The sequence below is a fragment of the Neoarius graeffei genome, chromosome 19 (genome assembly GCF_027579695.1).
Source record: "Neoarius graeffei isolate fNeoGra1 chromosome 19, fNeoGra1.pri, whole genome shotgun sequence".
Lineage (NCBI taxonomy): Eukaryota > Metazoa > Chordata > Actinopteri > Siluriformes > Ariidae > Neoarius > Neoarius graeffei.
The window spans coordinates 30,740,060-30,759,400 of record NC_083587.1 but is presented as its reverse complement, the minus strand read 5'-3'; the positions used below and the strand labels follow the sequence as shown (position 1 = coordinate 30,759,400).

At 40.7% G+C, this 19,341-nt stretch overlaps 1 protein-coding gene across 3 annotated transcripts in view; it reads left to right on the top strand.

Moving 5' to 3' along the window:
- The first annotated feature begins 335 nt into the window (after nt 1-335).
- rttn (rotatin) overlaps nt 336-19,341 on the top strand; it is a 185,607-nt gene continuing 166,601 nt past the window's right edge. For all 3 annotated transcript variants that reach the window (XM_060899987.1, XM_060899988.1, XM_060899986.1), the window contains exons 1-4: nt 336-496; nt 9,459-9,646; nt 13,661-13,844; nt 14,022-14,102. In XM_060899987.1, the coding sequence (XP_060755970.1) occupies nt 466-496; nt 9,459-9,646; nt 13,661-13,844; nt 14,022-14,102 (484 nt within the window). In that variant the 5' untranslated portion in view covers nt 336-465. The remainder of the gene's footprint in view (nt 497-9,458; nt 9,647-13,660; nt 13,845-14,021; nt 14,103-19,341) is intronic.

Below are 19,341 nucleotides of genomic sequence, written 5' to 3'. Positions count from 1 at the left end.
TCAATACTTTTGCATAGTAAGCAAAAAATAAAAATTATTATTATTTTATATTATTACTTTAGTTAATTTTTAAAGAAGTTTTTAGAAAAATGATAGTATGTACTGTTTAATTTTTAGTGAGACCAAAAGTTATGGCCCTGACCGCATCACTGCCCCGTCATGTGTCCCACAACACTGTCGTTGCCTGAATCCAGAATTATCACATAGTGCACTAGATAGGGTGTGGAGACCATACTGTATTGTGTTGTACTTAGTGCACACATATAGGGGACAACGGAGGCATTCAGGATACGGCCAGCTGTACTGTTTGTCACAGAGCCGGAAGTAGTTAAAACTGGCGCCGTGGTTAAAAACAAAGCCGCGTCTGTGCTATTCTAAATGAAAGGAGGTTAAATTGAAACATGAGCAGCTTTAAAATTATTAAATAATTGTGTAATTAGCTAATATTAAGGTTAAATTTGCGTCATGGAGGTATCATCTCTCATTAAAAAGCTTGGTAAGTTGATGTCTGCGTTCTAGCGAATGTTATCTACTCAGCTAGTCGACTTACATGTATGTTTGACAGTTTCCCTTCTATAAAAATGCTCCGAATGATAAAACAAATTATTATTTTTAAACTTTCATAAGTCTATTGTTTGGTAATAACTAGTATCGACATCTAGTTTATATTTAAGTGCACGGGTGCTACACTTTAAAGTGTCTGAAGTGAAAACTGATAAAAAGTTAATATCCATAGCTAGCTGTTAGCTTCTTTTACAGTGTTCTTAACGTTTAACAGACGTATTTCCATAACGATATCTAAGCATTTAAGAATTACACTTGGTTGTAATTTGCCAATTTTTAATATACGTCTACTGTGTTTATTATATTGTCTTTATCTCGCTAGTTAGCAGAGCTCTGAGTTAGTCTGCTGTTGCCAGGGTGATTTTCTTACCGTTAGCTAACCAGCAGGAAGTTGTTCAGCGGAATAATAATAATTTACTCATCATGTAAACATGTTAAAATATGCTCGAATATGTGATTTTACATCATGGAAACAATTTATTTAGGATAATAGATTGTCTTTTGTGATATTTAAAATCTAAAAAGTGATCAAGTATCCTATTGGAAACACAATGCATGAATATGCTAATAAGAAACGCCTCCATTTCCCTCTGCCATCCCAAAGTGATTCAGATCATTTGACTCACCAATAAGAGTCGACTCTTTCAGTTTTCAAACTGCTCTTTGCTATTTTTCTTCTAAACCAACTTTATGATATTTTGGCCAGTGATTATTCTTCTTATCCCTCCCATACACACTACTCAAACACATCTCACCTTTCTCGAGTCGACTCTCAATCATCGTTCAGTAAAAGAGCCGACTCAGTTCAGTAAACGTGAACGACACATCGCTTTTATTGTACTTTCTAAATTAGCTTTAAAGGAAAAGTCCAGCCTGAAACATATTAAGCGTGTTTATATGGAAGTATTTGTCGTAGGTTTAGTGATTCTGGTGTTAATTGGGTGGTTGATGCTGTATTTTTATTATTCCTGTAGAAAGTTAGCGGTTGTGCGTCGTGATGTCACAGGGGGACGTTAGTAATGCAGAACTGATGGAGTTATGAATGAATGAATGAATGAATGAATGAATTTATTTATTTCGAACATGTATAAAAATGTATGTAACTATTTATACATACAAAAGAAAGAAAATGAAAAAAGTGACAAAAAAAGAATAAATAAAATAATATAAAGAGCTAATACATTACAATACACCGCACATTGTTCGAAAAAGGAGTGGGAAGAAGTACAATACTTTTTTTAATTTCCCACCCCTTTTTAACTACCCCGAAATCCAAACTACATTAATACACTTATAAAAATATATACCACATATACACTTCATGATTATCCATATAAATATATAATTACAAAAATAAATATATACTACATACCATATCCATATACATATATATATACATATACACATAACTATCTATATAAATATATAATTACAAAAAAAAAATATCTACTACATACTTATCCCTGTAAATATGAAGATATCTATCCCCATAAATAAATATATACCATATACTAAGCTAGTTCTAATATAACAATCAACCCTATTCTATTTATCCCTCATCATCCTCCATTAACATATTTCCTCTGCAATATACTTGTTTAAAAATATTTTTTTGTACCTTTTTTTAAACAGATTTATATTTGCACTTTGTTTTATTTCTGTCTCCAGTCTGTTCCATAAAGTCACCCCACAGCTCGATACGCACATGCTTTTCATATTTGTTCGAACCTTTGGTTTTTTAAAATTTAGGTCTCCCCTTAGATTATATCCCCCCTCTCTCTCACTGAACATTCCTTGTATATTTTTTGGCAATAGATTATTTCTTGCTTTGTACATTATTTGTGCTGTTCTGAATTTGACCAGATCCATAAATTTCAACATGTGTGATTTTATGAATAGTGGGTTTGTGTGATCTTTGTATCCTGTTTTGTTTATTGTCCTTATTGCTCTTTTCTGTATTGTACATATCGGCTGCAGAGTGGTTTTGTAGGTGTTTCCCCAGACTTCGACACAATAAGTCAGATATGGCAAAAATAATGAGTAATATAGAGTATGCAAAGATTTACAATCAAGAATATATTTTGTTTTCCACAGAATTGCCGAGCACTTTGCCAGTTTTGCTCGTACGTATCCTACATGAGGTTTCCAGCAGACTTTAGGATCCAAAATCACACCAAGAAATTTAATTTCCTGTACCATTTCTATCTTAGTATTGTCTATTATCAATTCTACATTACAATCTATTTTATGTCTCCCAAACAACATAATCTTTGTTTTGCTTAGATTTAATGATAATTTATTTTTGTCAAACCATAGTTTTAGTTTATTTATTTCAGTTGTGATTATCTCTAAAGTCTGCTGCAAATTCTCACCGGAACAAAAAATATTGGTGTCATCTGCAAACAAAACAAATTTCAATTCTTGCGAAATTGTACATATGTCATTGATGTATATTATGAATAATTTCGGACCTAATATTGACCCCTGTGGTACCCCGCATGTAATGTTCATGAAATCAGATTTATGGTCACCTATCTGCACAAACTGTTGCCTGTTTCTTAGATAGCTCGACAGCCAGCTCCACCCAACTCCCCTAACACCACACTTTTCTAGTTTACTTAATAATATACTATGATCAATAGTATCGAATGCTTTTTTTAGGTCCACAAATACTCCAATAGCTATTTTTTTATTGTCTATACATTTTGTGATTTCCTCTATTAGTTCCATTAGTGCCATCGATGTTGATCTGTCCGTTCTGAATCCATATTGACTGTCTGTAAGGAGGTTGTGTTTTTCAATGAATTTGTCCAGTCTATCTGAAAAAAGTTTTTCGAGTATTTTGGAGAATTGGGGGAGTAAAGAAACAGGCCTGTAGTTTGTGAAATGGTGTCTATCTCCGGTTTTAAACAATGGTATCACTTTTGCAATTTTCATTTTGTCTGGAAATGTACCTGATTGAAAAGATAAATTGCAGATGTGGGTGAGTGGTTTCACAATTCCCTCAATAACTGTCTTTACTGTTAACATGTCTATATCATTCCAGTCTGCAGAGGTTTTGTTTTTACATTTTCTTACAATTTGGATAATTTCTTCCTCATCAGTTGCAGTTAGAAAAATTGTACTTGGATTTCTGTCCCCCATATCTTCTATGTCCCCACATTGTGTTGTTTCGGGTTCCTTTATTTTTGCCGCTAAATCTGGTCCCACATTTACAAAGAATTGATTAAAACCATTCACCACATCCTCCATATTATTTATGGTCTTATCATTTACAGTGTAGTACTCTGGGTAATTTGTAGTTTTGGATCCATTTCTCACAATACCATTCAATACAGTCCATATTCCTTTAATATTGTTTTTATTTTTCTCCACTAATTTATTATAATAGTCTTTCTTACATATCCTCATAATATTAGTTAATTTATTTTTATATTTCAATAGTTCAATAGGAGAAAAAGAAATTGATCCATTTTCAGTAATGTCAAGTCTAGGGTGGCCAGACGTCCGGCTTTAGGCCGGACCGTCCGTCTTTTCAATGTCTTGCCTGGCGCAGCATCAAGCCGGACGCACATTTGTCCTCCTTTTAGAGACGATGAGCGGAATTATATAATATCGACTTGCCAGACTGGAAGAGCAGAGTTCTAGAATAACGTTTTGTAGGGAAACTGCAGATCTGTGCTGCACACTAGTAATCTACAATAAAGAGTCTATGGCTCGATGTTTTTTGGCATGCAATGCGAGCTCCGCACCGCGAGGCGTTGCGTTCTAGAACGCGTTGCGCTCTATCCTTTGATGATCTTCCTGGCGCGTGCCTAGTGCCCTGCCCCCCTGGCCCTGGCTGGGACTTGGAAACACGAGTCTGTCCGGTAGACCAGCTGCTCACAACTTAACTTGTTAGGATATGGATGACAGTGCAAATGCACATCTACTATATCTACCTTAAGTTTAATTTCAGTGGTTTGTTACTCCACGATGTTTTTAATAAATACAAATATGGTGTTCTAGCCAATTAAGAGCTAATACATTAATTATAATAAATACTATGAATGCTTTAAAACGTTTATAATGTTGCTGGTTATGTTGCCTATTTGTTCTTTGAGAATCTACAAATGTTGTGCTTTTTGGTACTCAGCACCTTAAGTTTAATTTCAGTGGTTTGTTAACTCCACAATGTTTTTAATAAATATAAATACTGTGTGTTCTAGCCAATTAAGAGCTAATACATGAATTATAATAAATACTATGAATGCTTTGACCTTACTCTCTTTTCCCCACAATCATAATCTTTAACCCTACAAAATTGCGATGTTGATTTCACCAAACTTGAGTGACTTGCATAAAAATAATCCATTCTCAATCTTGCCACTGTGGTTTACATAAAAATTTGAGGGCTATGAATCAGATGGGATTTGCCATTATTCACCCTAAAATTGATTAGAATGCAGGAAATTGCATCTAAGAAATACAAAATTTTCTGGGGGAGGGCCCCCAGACCCCCCCATCCAAATAATGTCCTCCTTTTTGGTGTTATGGAAATGGTCACCCTAGTCAAGTCATTTGATAAGATCAAGGTTTGTAATCGATATGTGATCTTCAGCAGTCCAAAAGGTTTATTTTATCTCATCTCATTATCTCTAGCCGCTTTATCCTGTCCTACAGGGTCGCAGGCAAGCTGGAGCCTATCCCAGCTGACTACGGGCGAAAGGCGGGGTACACCCTGGACAAGTCGCCAGGTCATCACAGGGCTGACACATAGACACAGACAACCATTCACACTCACATTCACACCTACGGTCAATTTAGAGTCACCAGTTAACCTAACCTGCATGTCTTTGGACTGTGGGGGAAACCGGAGCACCCGGAGGAAACCCACGCGGACACGGGGAGAACATGCAAACTCCACACAGAAAGGCCCTCGCCGGCCCCGGGGCTCGAACCCAGGACCTTCTTGCTGTGAGGCGACAGCGCTAACCACTACACCACCGTGCCACCAGGTTTATTTTATTCTGAGTTTAAAAAGTTTTTTTTTTTTTAACTAAGGTTGCTCCAGTTACCGGTAATTTACTGTTACTGTTAAATTTGACTTTCGGAATGGTACAGTATTGTCATTTCACAAACTTCTGGAGTGAACATTACTGCATTTTGCCACGTTTTTCACTAATGCTTTGAAATGTGTCTTTGAGAGTTCGCTCCCCACCAGACTAAGCCTGCAGCTTGTAGGTGTGACGCAAGTCTAGCACCAACACTTCCCTGATTCATCACGCTTCTATCATGTGACCCTTTCCCAAAACAAAAAGTGTATAAACAGCTAACCAGCACACACATGCCCAGTGTACGTGAATGGTCATGTGATGTGCGTTTTCAGGAATGTTAGTATAGAACGAGATCGTTTTCATTTTAAAACTAAAATGCAGGGTTTCCCCTAAGGCATCATAGCGTACTGTAGCAGCCCCACTGCGCTTAATTTTTGACCGATACGCTGAGTGACATGCCGCTACCCATTAAATGACCGCCATGCTGACAATTTAGGCCTACAGTATAAAGCTAGAATCAACATGCATGTGTTTTGTAGCCTTTGAGCAGGTAATCAATACAGTCCATGCAAGCCCACGGCACTGAACTTGACCCAGGTTCACAGCTGATGTCAGAGAAGGGTATTCTGCGCTGATTGGCTGAGTATGTGCGGTATCCCGCGTTGATTGGATGAGCGATGCGGAATTAATATTCATAGGTAGCCTTCAAGCTGGGTACGAGTGCGCAAAACACCGATGGGTTGCAGCTTAATTATGGAGTTTTTCACAAAGAACACTGTAAAAAAACAACTCACCAGTGGCAAACCATAGCTGTGAGACTGCGACGGCCAGTTCGCTGCATGTTGCTGACCAGCTCGAGTCTGACAGTGAGAGTATTTAATCATCTACACTGTTGCCAAAATGTAATGATCAGTATTTTGAACAAGGCATGCTATGTTGCATCACCATTCAGTTTGTTTGATGTGAAATAAACCGCAGTCTCCTTTGGAACAGGCGTCGTGGCTCAGGTGGATAAGGCGCCATACCATAAATCCGGGAACCCGGGTTCGATTCCGACCTGAGGTCATTTCCCAATCCCTCCCCGTCTCTCTCTCCCACTCATTTCCTGTCTCTACACTGTCCTATCCAATAAAGGTGAAAAAAGCCCCAAAAAAATCTTTAAAAAAAAAAATTGCCAGGGGACCATACCCCCAGACCCCCCAGCTTACACGCTGCCTATGGTGGTGTGCTGTTTGCACGTTGCTGCGCTCGGGGGGCCACGACTCTTTCCAAATTTTCTAGGGGAATCCCTAAAACGTATTAGTGTGGCCTGAAGGCCTCTGCATGCTCTTGCGACAAGGCTTTCGCAGATAGCTTTTCGCAGACAGTTGTAATTTATCGTTGAGCGGGGAGTAATAGGCGTGCGCGATGTTATTCACCGCCCCAACACAAGGGGGCGCAAAGTCGCGAAATCGCTAGGAGTAGTTGGTGGGTGTGGTTAGTGGAGTGTTTATCCTCCAGTTACTTATAATGACTAGAACTGGAGTCGTATAGATGTCCGTACTTCCTCACTTCCTCGATCAACCGCTCTTCGTGCTGCTCCATCTTCGCTCGTGTTTTTAAAAATGGCGGTCGTGAAAACAAACCAAACCGGGAAAGTAGGGAAGCGGAAGTGCGTGTACAGCGGATGTAGAGTGGACCAATCAGAGCCCTCTTGTCTGTGACGCTGTCTGCGAGGCTTCTGCGGTGGTCACAATTTTTTGGGAGGTGCGCGCAGTGTGTCTGCGAAGGGGGGGGGGCTTCGCAGACGCCATCTGCGACGCCTTCTGCGAGGACTGGGTTGTCAGCATAAATTGGCCCTTAGCCGACTGAGCGGTCTGCTCCTTGATGAATTCATGAATGAAAGAATAACGAGGCTATAGAAATAACTTTAGTCAGATGTTTGTAAAATTAGACTGCTTCTAGATCCTTCTTTTGACACCCGTCACCCACAGACGCAGTCAATGCTTTCACTCGTTTAACGTAGAGTTTATACAATACAATTGGTACCGAACTAGTACCGTTACCATTCTACAATGCCAGGTACTGTACCGAATCAACCCTAGATTAAACTTGATGGTAAATTTTCACTTTGGCGTCCTTTATTACTGTCAATGCTGTTCGACTTCCTGCTGATGGTTAGTGTAGTGGGATTTAACCCTCGTATCATTCTATGTAACGAGAGTGATGCAGCAGAGCTTTAGTCCTTTGGCTTGTGCAGTTTTCTCATCTCTCATCGTCTGTACACTTTGCTCAAACAGTTCATCTTCCAAGGTGAATACTGTCATCACTGCCATCGTGCTCGTCACCTAGTAGATCTCCAACTAGCTGAATAGAGTGTTTGCTGTAATCAGCGCAAATCCAATGTACAGCCGTATTGAATTCTGGAACACTGAGGCCCTGTCCACACGGCAACGGATTCAGGTGACTCCGATACAATTGCTTATCGTTTCAGCCTGGCGTCCACACGGCACCGGCGTTTTGGGTGCCCAAAACGCAATCTTTTTGAGAACGGGTTCCAGAGTGGAAAGATCTGGCAACGTTGCCGTTGTGAAGTCGTCTGGATGAGTAGAACGGATTTGTTTACGATGACGTCACAACCACATGACTGTGAGTGCTTCACGCCGGGTAGAAGTGTAACGAACTCGATGCGAGTTGTCAACAAATCCTATAACTTGGTTCATGAAACGCGCTTACAAAATATTTTCACTGTGAATATTTATTGTGTAATGGTGCAGAGAGAGGGAGAGAGAGAGAAAATAGCCCTTAGGGCAGAGTCAATCCCGCCAGCAAAAATAGGGAAAAAAAGGAGCGATCTCACCTCTTCAGATGTTGATTTAAGTCCTACAATACATTCCTCAAAAAGGGCGTAGAAGAGCAAATTAATCCATCAACGTGTAGCATTCAATTTATTCCGGACCATTAAAGACGCCGCCTTCCGCGTAGAATCATACGTCATCCTCGCCGCCATATTGGATAGGTCAAAGCGGAGAATAAAGATGCCTCATTCATGTACTGCGTTTAACTGTACCAACAGGTTTACCGTCCAAACGAGATCACATGGGATTACCTTTCACAGGTGAGACTGGAAAAATACTTTTCATTGTATTTGGTCATTATAATGTAATTTTACGAACAGATTTTCCTGACTTTGTGGCTAATATGAAGTCTCGCACATAATAGTTTATGCGCATGCGTCCTTACTTCTATTGTTCTGGTGTCTCCGAAGGGACCGTCTTACAGCGCCCCTAGAGGTGTGGCATGTGTATTGCATCGTTTTCAGCAAGCGTTGCGTTGCCATATGGACCTGATATTTTACTGATCGTTGCCCATTTGGACGCGATATATTTTTAAATAACATCTCGTTGCCGTTCTCGTGTGGATGTAGCCTGAGTGTCATGGATTTGCTTTCTCTACTGGTGCTGCGTTTGAGTTCTCATTACCATGATACTGAATGTCTTTGGCAAATGGTGAGTGAGAAAACAAGAGCTTTTGTTTTTATGAGTTAACACCTAAACGTACCGTTATCCCATTGAGATTGTTTTTGTCCTCTTTCTGTAACATTAGAACAGCAGATAACCACTAACATCTCACAGGAAATATGAAAATACAACAGCAAGTAACAAAGCACGTGAGCTGCTAAGCACGTCACACATATTTTAATCAAAAACATTTGAAGAAATTTCATGCTTTGGGTGAAGGATAGACAGTCTTGCAGTCTATGTGCGAGTGTGAAATGCCCATGTAACAGTCTAGACATCATGTTAGGTGATCTTCCTCCAGGGCATGCTCAGTGTATTTCTGTTGCTGTTGTTGTTATTATTGCTTTTCTTTCCCCAGCTCACTCATTAGTGGAAATCCGAGTTCGCTCCCTGAGGAACATTGTCTCCAAGCTTCAGCTCAGTCTCGTCTCCCCCGCTGATCTTGTTCAGGAGCGACATCTCTTTATCAACCTGCTGCACTGGTTTAACTTCCCTGAAGTCCCGCTGCAGGAGGAAGTGCTACAGCTCATTAACATACTCGCTACGGTACTGTCGCACAACTGATCACACAAACTACACTACAGCCTGGATCTATAATCTGCCAGTGTGCGTTTGGTAGTGCACCCAGTTTTTTGGACCTTAAGTATACAGGGTGTTTCAAAAAATGTGATGTAATTTGAGAAACTACATAGTCGAGGCAAATGAAACCGAACAGGCTTAATGTCGAGCAATATAAGATTTACTCCTCAAAATTTGAATGAGAAATTCAAAAGTAGGTGGATTCCATGAACGATTTCACAGATTTTCAATATTCGCGCTGCCTGACACACACACACACACACACACACACACACACACACACACACACAGACAGCCTTCCTCTTTGAACGTTTTGTGCCATGTCTAAGGGTGTATTCAGACCGGGATAGTTCGATAGTTCACTTGCTTTGGTCCGAACCAAATGTTTTTTTTTATTTTTTCATTTTGGTGCGGTTCGCTTTCACACTGTACATTTTAGTAAGCGGACCAAAATCTGTCAACAAAGCCACGCGCCCTGAGGTCGTTCAGCTATTGGTCAGAGACGACACGCGCACAAAGCGTTAAGTTCAAAAGTAGTCATGGAGGCTTTCCGTGCTGTTATTCTTTTTAATGTCATCAAAGCTATATGTTTTTTTTCCAGTTTTCACAATTGTGCGATTACTATGCTGTTGTACAAGTAATTTATCAACGACGACGACAAAGGGCAAGGCGGCTACGGAGGATAGCGCTGATGAGCGCACATCATGTTGTGACAGTTCTGGCTCTTCACGCAATAGATGAATTTCTTTTTTGCGTCGCTAGTACCGCCACTTTTTGAAAGAATGTCCCTGATTTTAATGTAGGTCTGACGGAGGTTCTTCACTTTTAGCCGACATTGTTCTGGGGAGCGCGTGAACCCCTTCTCCTTCATTTTCTCACTGAATACAGCAAACACGGCGGCATTTTTGTGTGTTCTCTCCAAAAGCTCAGATATGTGGACATCTGCCCATATATCCACAAGGGTACGCGTTTCTTCCTCGGCCCACGTTTGCCCCCTACTCATTTTTTGTACTCTGTAGTCTAGCCTACCACTGGTCTGAATGACTGAACGACTGTTGTATGGTTCCCTTGAGAACCGAAACAGTGTTTGCACTTTGCGGTGGAGTGTCAAGACTCTGTTTCTCATAATGCTCGACAAACGACGGAAGCTCCCGAGGTACAAAAAAGCAAAACTGTCGGATTAGGTCCGGTCTGCTTTCACACCTCCAAAAGGTCCGCACCAGGGTTCCTTTGGTCCGGACCGAGTCCGACCTTGCAGCTCGGTCTCGGCCCGCTTGTTTGGTCCGGACCAGAGTTCGGTGGTTTGTATTCAGACCAACCCAAAAGGTCCGGACCAAGGGAAATTTGGTTCGTTTGGTCCGGACCAAACAACGTAGGTGTGAATACGCCGTAAATCTGCATTGCAGTTTTAGAGAATTCTTTCATAAATGCACGTTGCATAGTCTTGTTCGACTGTATTCGAGCGTACTCTAACACACAAAACGCCTTTTCTTTTCCAGTGAATGGCATTTCTATACCTAGAAAGATAAAAACAAAAAACATTAAACATAAAATTTTGACCAGTTTCCACACATGCTGTTAAAATTTGAGGTCAGTTGAATGAGAATTGGCAAAGTTATTAGATCGTGAAATGATATTGAATTTTTTGAAACACCCTGTATTTTAATAAAATGAATGATCACAACTTTCCAAAGTGCACATGAACGCCACTAGAATCATCCCCTTTTCAGTGAAAGTGGGCGGAGCTCTTTTTTGAGTAAAGCTCAAGCCAAGAAAATTCTGAATTTGAGTAGAAGTCCTAAATTATAAGTCTGTAATTAAACAACAGCAACAACAACAAAAAAAAAATTCAGGGATGAGAATTTTCCGTGGATCCACGGAATTCCGAGTTTTTCCCGCTGAAAATGTCATTTTTGTGAAACGTGTAAATCCGTTGCTAAAATTTCGGGGGGTCGGCGCGAGGGGTCGGCGCGAGGCCAGGGTTCCCACGGGTCCTTAAAAAGTCTTAAATACAACTTTCGGTTTTCAAGCCCTAAAAACGTGTTAAATTGTTTGGAATGACTGGAATTTTCGAAAGGGAGGTATTAAATTTAATATTGGACCGAACGAGTGAAATGTCTCCATCTGGTTTGGGGTATTTTTTTAAACTGTAATTTTAAGTGACCAGTGCACCTTTTGGGAGCAGCATTGGTTCTGTGCGTCTTCTATGCATTCTGTAGATCAAGAACTAATGTTAGGAGGCTACTGGAGGAAGTGTGGTGTGGTGTGGTGCTTGTGGAGAGTGAGAGATGCGCAGGTAGCTTACGCAGGCACTAGAAAGCGTTGATAATTATGGGAAGATGTCTGTTTAACGACAAGTGGTTGGGGGATGACAGATACCCCCAAAATAAGGAGAAGAATCGTTTGCGATAAAAAGCGCTGGATCGCACAAATGTGTTTAAAGACGGTAACGCAGCGCTGGGGACACGCCCACTGGGAAACTGACGTTTCATGGACACGAGGCGCGCGTGCGCGTGTGTTAGAGGTCAAGCACTCTGGAGTGAAACGCAGGGGGGTTCGCGCATGCGCACAAGAGTCAGGTGGAAAATGGGGCTTATAGGAAATAATAATAAGGATGATGATTAGCATCATTTTTTTACATAATTAACATTTGTTTATTGTACCAAGTTTAATATAAATATATAAACAACCTTTATTTCAAAACTCATATAAAAAGAACTCCAGAAAATACAATAATTCTAAATATAGTACAGTATAAATAATTTGTACAAAAAGTTTTTTAGTTTTATTACTTATCGTCTACAACAGTGTTTTTAATATAATAAGAATAATATTAACAACCACTAATAATAATTAGTAGTAATAGTAATTATAATTGATTATTAATCATTACTACTTATGAATTAGTGAGTAATAAGTACTAGGGATTATTAAATGTTATAAAAGTTTATAAACATTTTAAACCATCATTGAATTTGAAAACATTCATATATATATATATATATATATATATATATATATATATATATATATATATATATATATATATATATATGTGTGTGTGTGTGTGTGAAAGTTGGCAGACATTTCAGAGTTTTTTTTAAATGTCCCATTCTCATCCTTGCAAATTGGATGGTTCAGGATTGGGATGCCAAAATGTTGTGGCAGGCTGGGAGGCTGTCAATCAAGCTGGTTCATGAGAATATTAGGCCACGCCCAGACCGTTTTCAGATCACATTTCCATGTACTTTCTTTCAGTCAAATTGGACTGGATGTTTAACACAACACACAGGCTGGGTATCATACACGCGTTTGGAAATATTTTATACTGCATTCCATATGACGTTCTGCCGAAATGAATGAATGAAGTGTTTCAATGTTAAAAAAAAATACTATAAACAGCAGTAAGCCATAATAAATGAAACAAAGTCAGTATTTGGTGTGAGGCGACCCTTAGCTTTAAAAAAAAAAATAGTAGTCTCAGGTACAGTGAGTGCAGTTTGATAAGGAAATGAGCTGTAGGTTTTACTGAGCATCTTACAGAACCAGCCACAGTTCTTCTGGACACTTTGACTGTCACACTCGCTTCTTCATTTTGCACCAAAACCCAGCAGCCTTCATTATGGTTTCTTTTTTTAATCTGAAAAGTGCTCTCTTATGTAATATGCTGCTCAGATACAAACTTTTTTTTTTTTTTCCCCTCCTGTCGCATTTAATTTTGTGCTGGAAAACAAACGTTTGGACTCTAAAATGTTTTTGGACCGACTCAATAATGTAGACGTCATAAAATAGGAATCTATAACAAAGTTTGTATGGAAAAAAAGACTTTTGCGCAGTTACTGTATATCACATGCTTCTTGTCCACAAACACACTGCAATGTACAGTTAATGCATCCTCACTATACAGTCATGTATTTAAACGAGAGGCGCGGTCTGCCCTGCTGTCTATTGATTTATATCTTTTTCTCTTGTACGCTGAAGCATCCAACCGGTGCCCATATGTTAAGAGATGTAGGAGGAGTGGACTTTCTAACACAGCTGTCGTCTAATGTTGACCCCCAGCTTCGAAATCTCACAGAGACGATCCTCGACCAGCTCTTCCATCTTCATATTCACTCACTGAACACTTCCTCCGATGAGCAATCGAGCACCTCGTTTCAGCCTGGTAAGCTTCTAATGCATGACACAACATGCAACATTATGTTGATTTGCAGCACGGCATAAAAGAACGTCCTCCACAAGCACCACCCGGATAAAGAGGACCAGCGGCGTCTCTCATTCGCCATGCCAGTGTAAAACTGATTTATGGCTCCTTACTGAATCTGTTTTCTAATATTCTCAGTGGAGGAGATGTCAGTTAGAGGATATTTCCAGCAAAATGCAACAAACCAAACAGATGCTGCACCACCGCCCTGCGTATCAGGTATGTACCCTCTGAAAAACCTCCTATCAACTCATGAAGATATTTGACTAGAGTTTAATTGTTTCACGGAAGTTCTACAACATTAAATGCAACTCTAAGTATATTTTAAAATCAAATCAAAGTCCTTCCTATGCCATGTGGCGCATAGGGCGGCGCCGATCTCCGTTTCCACAGCCCTCGGCCTCTCGCTTATTACATAGCTAGGATTACAGTGGGGGGCTAGTCCTCTGGTAACCGCGAGAGTTTGACTCCTTGCTCGCATCTGTATTGCAGTGTGCCTTGCCAGATGGCTGTAGGTACCATTTTTATGATGGTCTTTGGTATGACCCGACCGTGAGTAGAACTCGCGATCTCCCAATCGAGAGGCGGACACGCTAACCACTAGGCCAACTCGCGGTTATTTATTTAAAAAAAATATACATTTAAAAAAATAAATTCAAATTAATTTTTGATTCATGAAATTGCTGTTGTGTAAAAGAAATAAAATGCTGAACTTTGGGATATGCTGTTCTGGGAAAATGATCAATTTCGTGGTTGTAACTATACCTTTGCATGGGGCCTTATTACACTACGCTGTTGTTGATTATTTTCCCATAACAGAACCTCCCTAAGTGATTTACTCATTGTATCCACATTCGTTCTCCATTTTATCAGATCCTCCTACTATATAGGCCACTTTAAGTTAAAGTCCTTCCCACGCCATGTTCGCACCATTTTTATGATGGTCTTTGGTACGACCTGACCATGAGTAGATCTCCCGATCGAGAGGCGGACACGCTAACCACTAGGCCACTAGCTGGTTATAGGCCACTTTTTTTTTTTTTAAATAAATAGATGTACAATGTGGTCTTGCTTGTAACTGCTGTATGTAGTTAGAGACGAAAAGTGATTTCTTTCAATGCTTTTACGTTAATCAGTTGTTTCTGACCAAAGGATGCTGTACACCACTCAGCAGTAACATGAATATATTTATCTTATAGATGTGGAGGTTTTATATATATATATATATATATATATATATATATATATATACACACACACAACCCCAATTCCAAAAAAGTTGGGACAAAGTACAAATTGTAAATAAAAACGGAATGCAATAATTTACAAATCTCAAAAACTGATATTGTATTCACAATAGAACATAGACAACATATCAAATGTCGAAAGTGAGACATTTTGAAATTTCATGCCAAATATTGGCTCATTTGAAATTTAATGACAGCAACACATCTCAAAAAAGTTGGGACAGGGGCAATAAGAGGCTGGAAAAGTTAAAGGTACAAAAAAGGAACAGCTGGAGGACCAAATTGCAACTCATTAGGTCAATTGGCAATAGGTCATTAACATGACTGGGTATAAAAAGAGCACCTTGGAGTGGCAGCGACTCTCAGAAGTAAAGATGGGAAGAGGATCACCAATCCCCCTAATTCTGCACCGACAAATAGTGGAGCAATATCAGAAAGGAGTTCGACAGTGTAAAATTGCAAAGAGTTTGAACATATCATCATCTACAGTGCATAATATCATCAAAAGATTCAGAGAATCTGGAAGAATCTCTGTGCGTAAGGGTCAAGGCCGGAAAACCATACTGGGTGCCCGTGATCTTCGGGCCCTTAGACGGCACTGCATCACATACAGGCATGCTTCTGTATTGGAAATCACAAAATGGCCTCAGGAATATTTCCAGAGAACATTATCTGTGAACACAATTCACCGTGCCATCTGCCGTTGCCAGCTAAAACTCTATAGTTCAAAGAAGAAGCCGTATCTAAACATGATCCAGAAGCGCAGACGTCTTCTCTGGGCCAAGGCTCATTTAAAATGGACTGTGGCAAAGTGGAAAACTGTTCTGTGGTCAGACGAATCAAAATTTGAAGTTCTTTATGGAAATCAGGGACGCCGTGTCATTCGGACTAAAGAGGAGAAGGACGACCCAAGTTGTTATCAGCGCTCAGTTCAGAAGCCTGCATCTCTGATGGTATGGGGTTGCATTAGTGCGTGTGGCATGGGCAGCTTACACATCTGGAAAGACACCATCAATGCTGAAAGGTATATCCAGGTTCTAGAGCAACATATGCTCCCATCCAGACGACGTCTCTTTCAGGGAAGACCTTGCATTTTCCAACATGACAATGCCAGACCACATACTGCATCAATTACAGCATCATGGCTGCATAGAAGAAGGGTCCGGGTACTGAGCTGGCCAGCCTGCAGTCCAGATCTTTCACCCATAGAAAACATTTGGCGCATCATAAAACGGAAGATACGACAGAAAAGACCTAAGACAGTTGAGCAACTAGAATCCTACATTAGACAAGAATGGGTTAACATTCCTATCCCTAAACTTGAGCAACTTGTCTCCTCAGTCCCCAGACGTTTACAGACTGTTGTAAAGAGAAAAGGGGATGTCTCACAGTGGTAAACATGGCCTTGTCCCAACTTTTTTGAGACGTGGTGTTGTCATGAAATTTAAAATCACCTAATTTTTCTCTTTAAATGATACATTTTCTCAGTTTAAACATTTGATATGTCATCTATGTTCTATTCTGAATAAAATATGGAATTTTGAAACTTCCACATCATTGCATTCCGTTTTTATTTACAATTTGTACTTTGTCCCAACTTTTTTGGAATCGGGGTTGTGTGTAATATAACTTCTCATCTCATTATCTCTAGCCGCTTTATCCTTCTACAGGGTCGCAGGCAAGCTGGAGCCTATCCCAGCTGACTACGGGCGAAAGGCGGGGTACACCCTGGACAAGTCGCCAGGTCATCACAGGGGTGACACATAGACACAGACAACCATTCACACTCACACCTACGGTCAATTTAGAGTCACCAGTTAACCTAACCTGCATGTCTTTGGACTGTGGGGGAAACCGGAGCACCCGGAGGAAACCCACGCGGACACGGGGAGAACATGCAAACTCCACACAGAAAGGCCCTCGCCGGCCACGGGGCTCGAACCCGGACCTTCTTGCTGTGAGGCGACGGCGCTAACCACTACACCACCGTGCCGCCCTTGTAATATAACTTTTTTTTTTTTATGACGTAAAATAATTCCAACATGCAGCATTACTCGAAATCTTCTAGACTCAGTTTTAAACTCTCTCTTTAAAGAAGCAAAAATCAGAGAATGTCGTGTGGGTGGGTGACACAGTAAAAGCCCCAGAGGAGCTTGAGGATGTGAGAGATGGTTTTGTGAGCGTGTCGGTGACAGGTGGCGAATTTCAGCGACGGTGTTCAGTGAAGTTTGCTCAAAGCATAAGACAGCATTCGAGGTCCAGCACAGGAAGGGTAGGCCTCAGGCGCACTTCCTCAGGCGAGTCTGCAGGGAAATAGAGAGAACTGAGTCCGCGCACGTCGTAAACCAAACAGAGCATCTTTGCACTGGTGGTGTGCAACGTTTTTTTTAATTCGTCCTTACCTCAATTTCCAGTCAGAGAGGCTTATCGATATTACTGCCATTCAGCCGTGGAGGCTTGACTCCAGAATCCACCTTGCAAATGTGCAAGTCTGTGGTGTGGAACTGATCGGGGATTAGTGGTACTTTAATGGTAGGCCTGGCATCACACTTTAGCACACTGTTTCCATTCAGTTGATAAGAATAAAGGAAATGATTTAATGAAAATGTGTTCAAAATGTTTGCGAATTTTGCTACCTGGACTCAAAAGCAGACAGAATATCCAGACCGCTGATTACAGTTGGTCAGTTTCCACGATACACATCCAAATACAACAGCACCAACATTTTTACCGTACCATAGTTTCCCATTAAATGTAGACATTACGTTCCATTTTGAAAATTTAACAAATAAAGGTTCTTGTCCCCTCCTCAGGTCAGTTGTAAGTCATTCAAGACTATCACAACATAGCATAGCCTAAAATATCATGGCATTAATAAACCGTTTAAAACACACACAAGCCAGTAGTGAAAATTAACGGAAAAGACTGATTTACAAAACCTGTTCACATCCTTTTATCACAAAAAAAATCAAAAGGAAATAAAAAGATCAAATCCATTTACCAAAAAGGGGAATTTAGAGGATTTTCTATTCAGTCGTGTTATTATAAGAGGGAGGGTCTGTGAGGAAACGAAAATGAGCTAGTATAGCAGTGTGTAGTGTTTACAGAAGTTAAAGGAGTGTAAAGCCTCTGAAATTGAGAGAGAGTTCTTATTGAGTGGATAAAATGTTGTTTGCTCATATAATGATGTGGGCAAATTCCATAACTTTGGAAGAATTATATTCGGTAAACAGGATCAACCGTCGCACCACTCACTGTTTATACAGAATTATGTATGACCGTGCACGTCCGTCCATCCATCCATCCATCCATCCATCCATCCATCCATCCATCCATCCATCCATCCATCATCTATACCATTTATCTGTCAGGATGAAGGGGGAAGCTGTAGCCAATCCCAGCCAACTTTGGGCAAGAGGCAGGTTACACCCTGGGCAGGTCTCCAGACTCCCATTCACACCTATGGGCTGTATCATCGTCGGCTGTCCATCACTAGCGATGATGACTGCTTCATTAGGATGCGCAGAAATGCAGATGGGCCGCGAGGCTCGCACCAAAGTGACAGAGTCGTCCGCAGCAGTGGCGCTAATGGCCCGGCTGAGCCGCCACAGAACATCTGGTCTCTTGAGCTCTCGTATACTATTCTCCTCTCCTAGCGAAGCGCCTTGTGCAGTAAGGTAAGACAAATAATGTCATGCCCCCATCGTGTTGTCTCTCTGGACCTCCAGACCTGATGCTAAGTGGTGCACAAAAATGCCACAGACCTGACGGGTGTGGAAGTTGCCCCGCATGACAACTGACTTGCCGAGTGATGCCATCCGTTGGCTATTTGAGTGGCTCTTTCGTGTACCATCAGGTGGTGTGCCATTGACCCTGTTGGGTTCATCTGCCACATTGCACTGAAAAGCACCCTGCTGCCAGCACCTTATTGGTGATGTACTATTTAACCCATAACTGGACCCCAGGCGGGTGTTACCACTCCAGGTCAGAGTGGACCTGGGAGCGATGGTGATTAAGGGGTAGCTCCACTTTCCCCAATACTCAAGTCCTCCCGGACCTGAGACTCAGCACCGGTTGCAGTTTAAATTCATACCCAGGACTAAATGGACTGTATGACGGTATTTCAAATCTAAACCAAATAAGCCCTGCCCTCAGTACATCATTCTATGGCTCACATTTAAGACAGACCCAGGCTTTGTCACATTTACAGC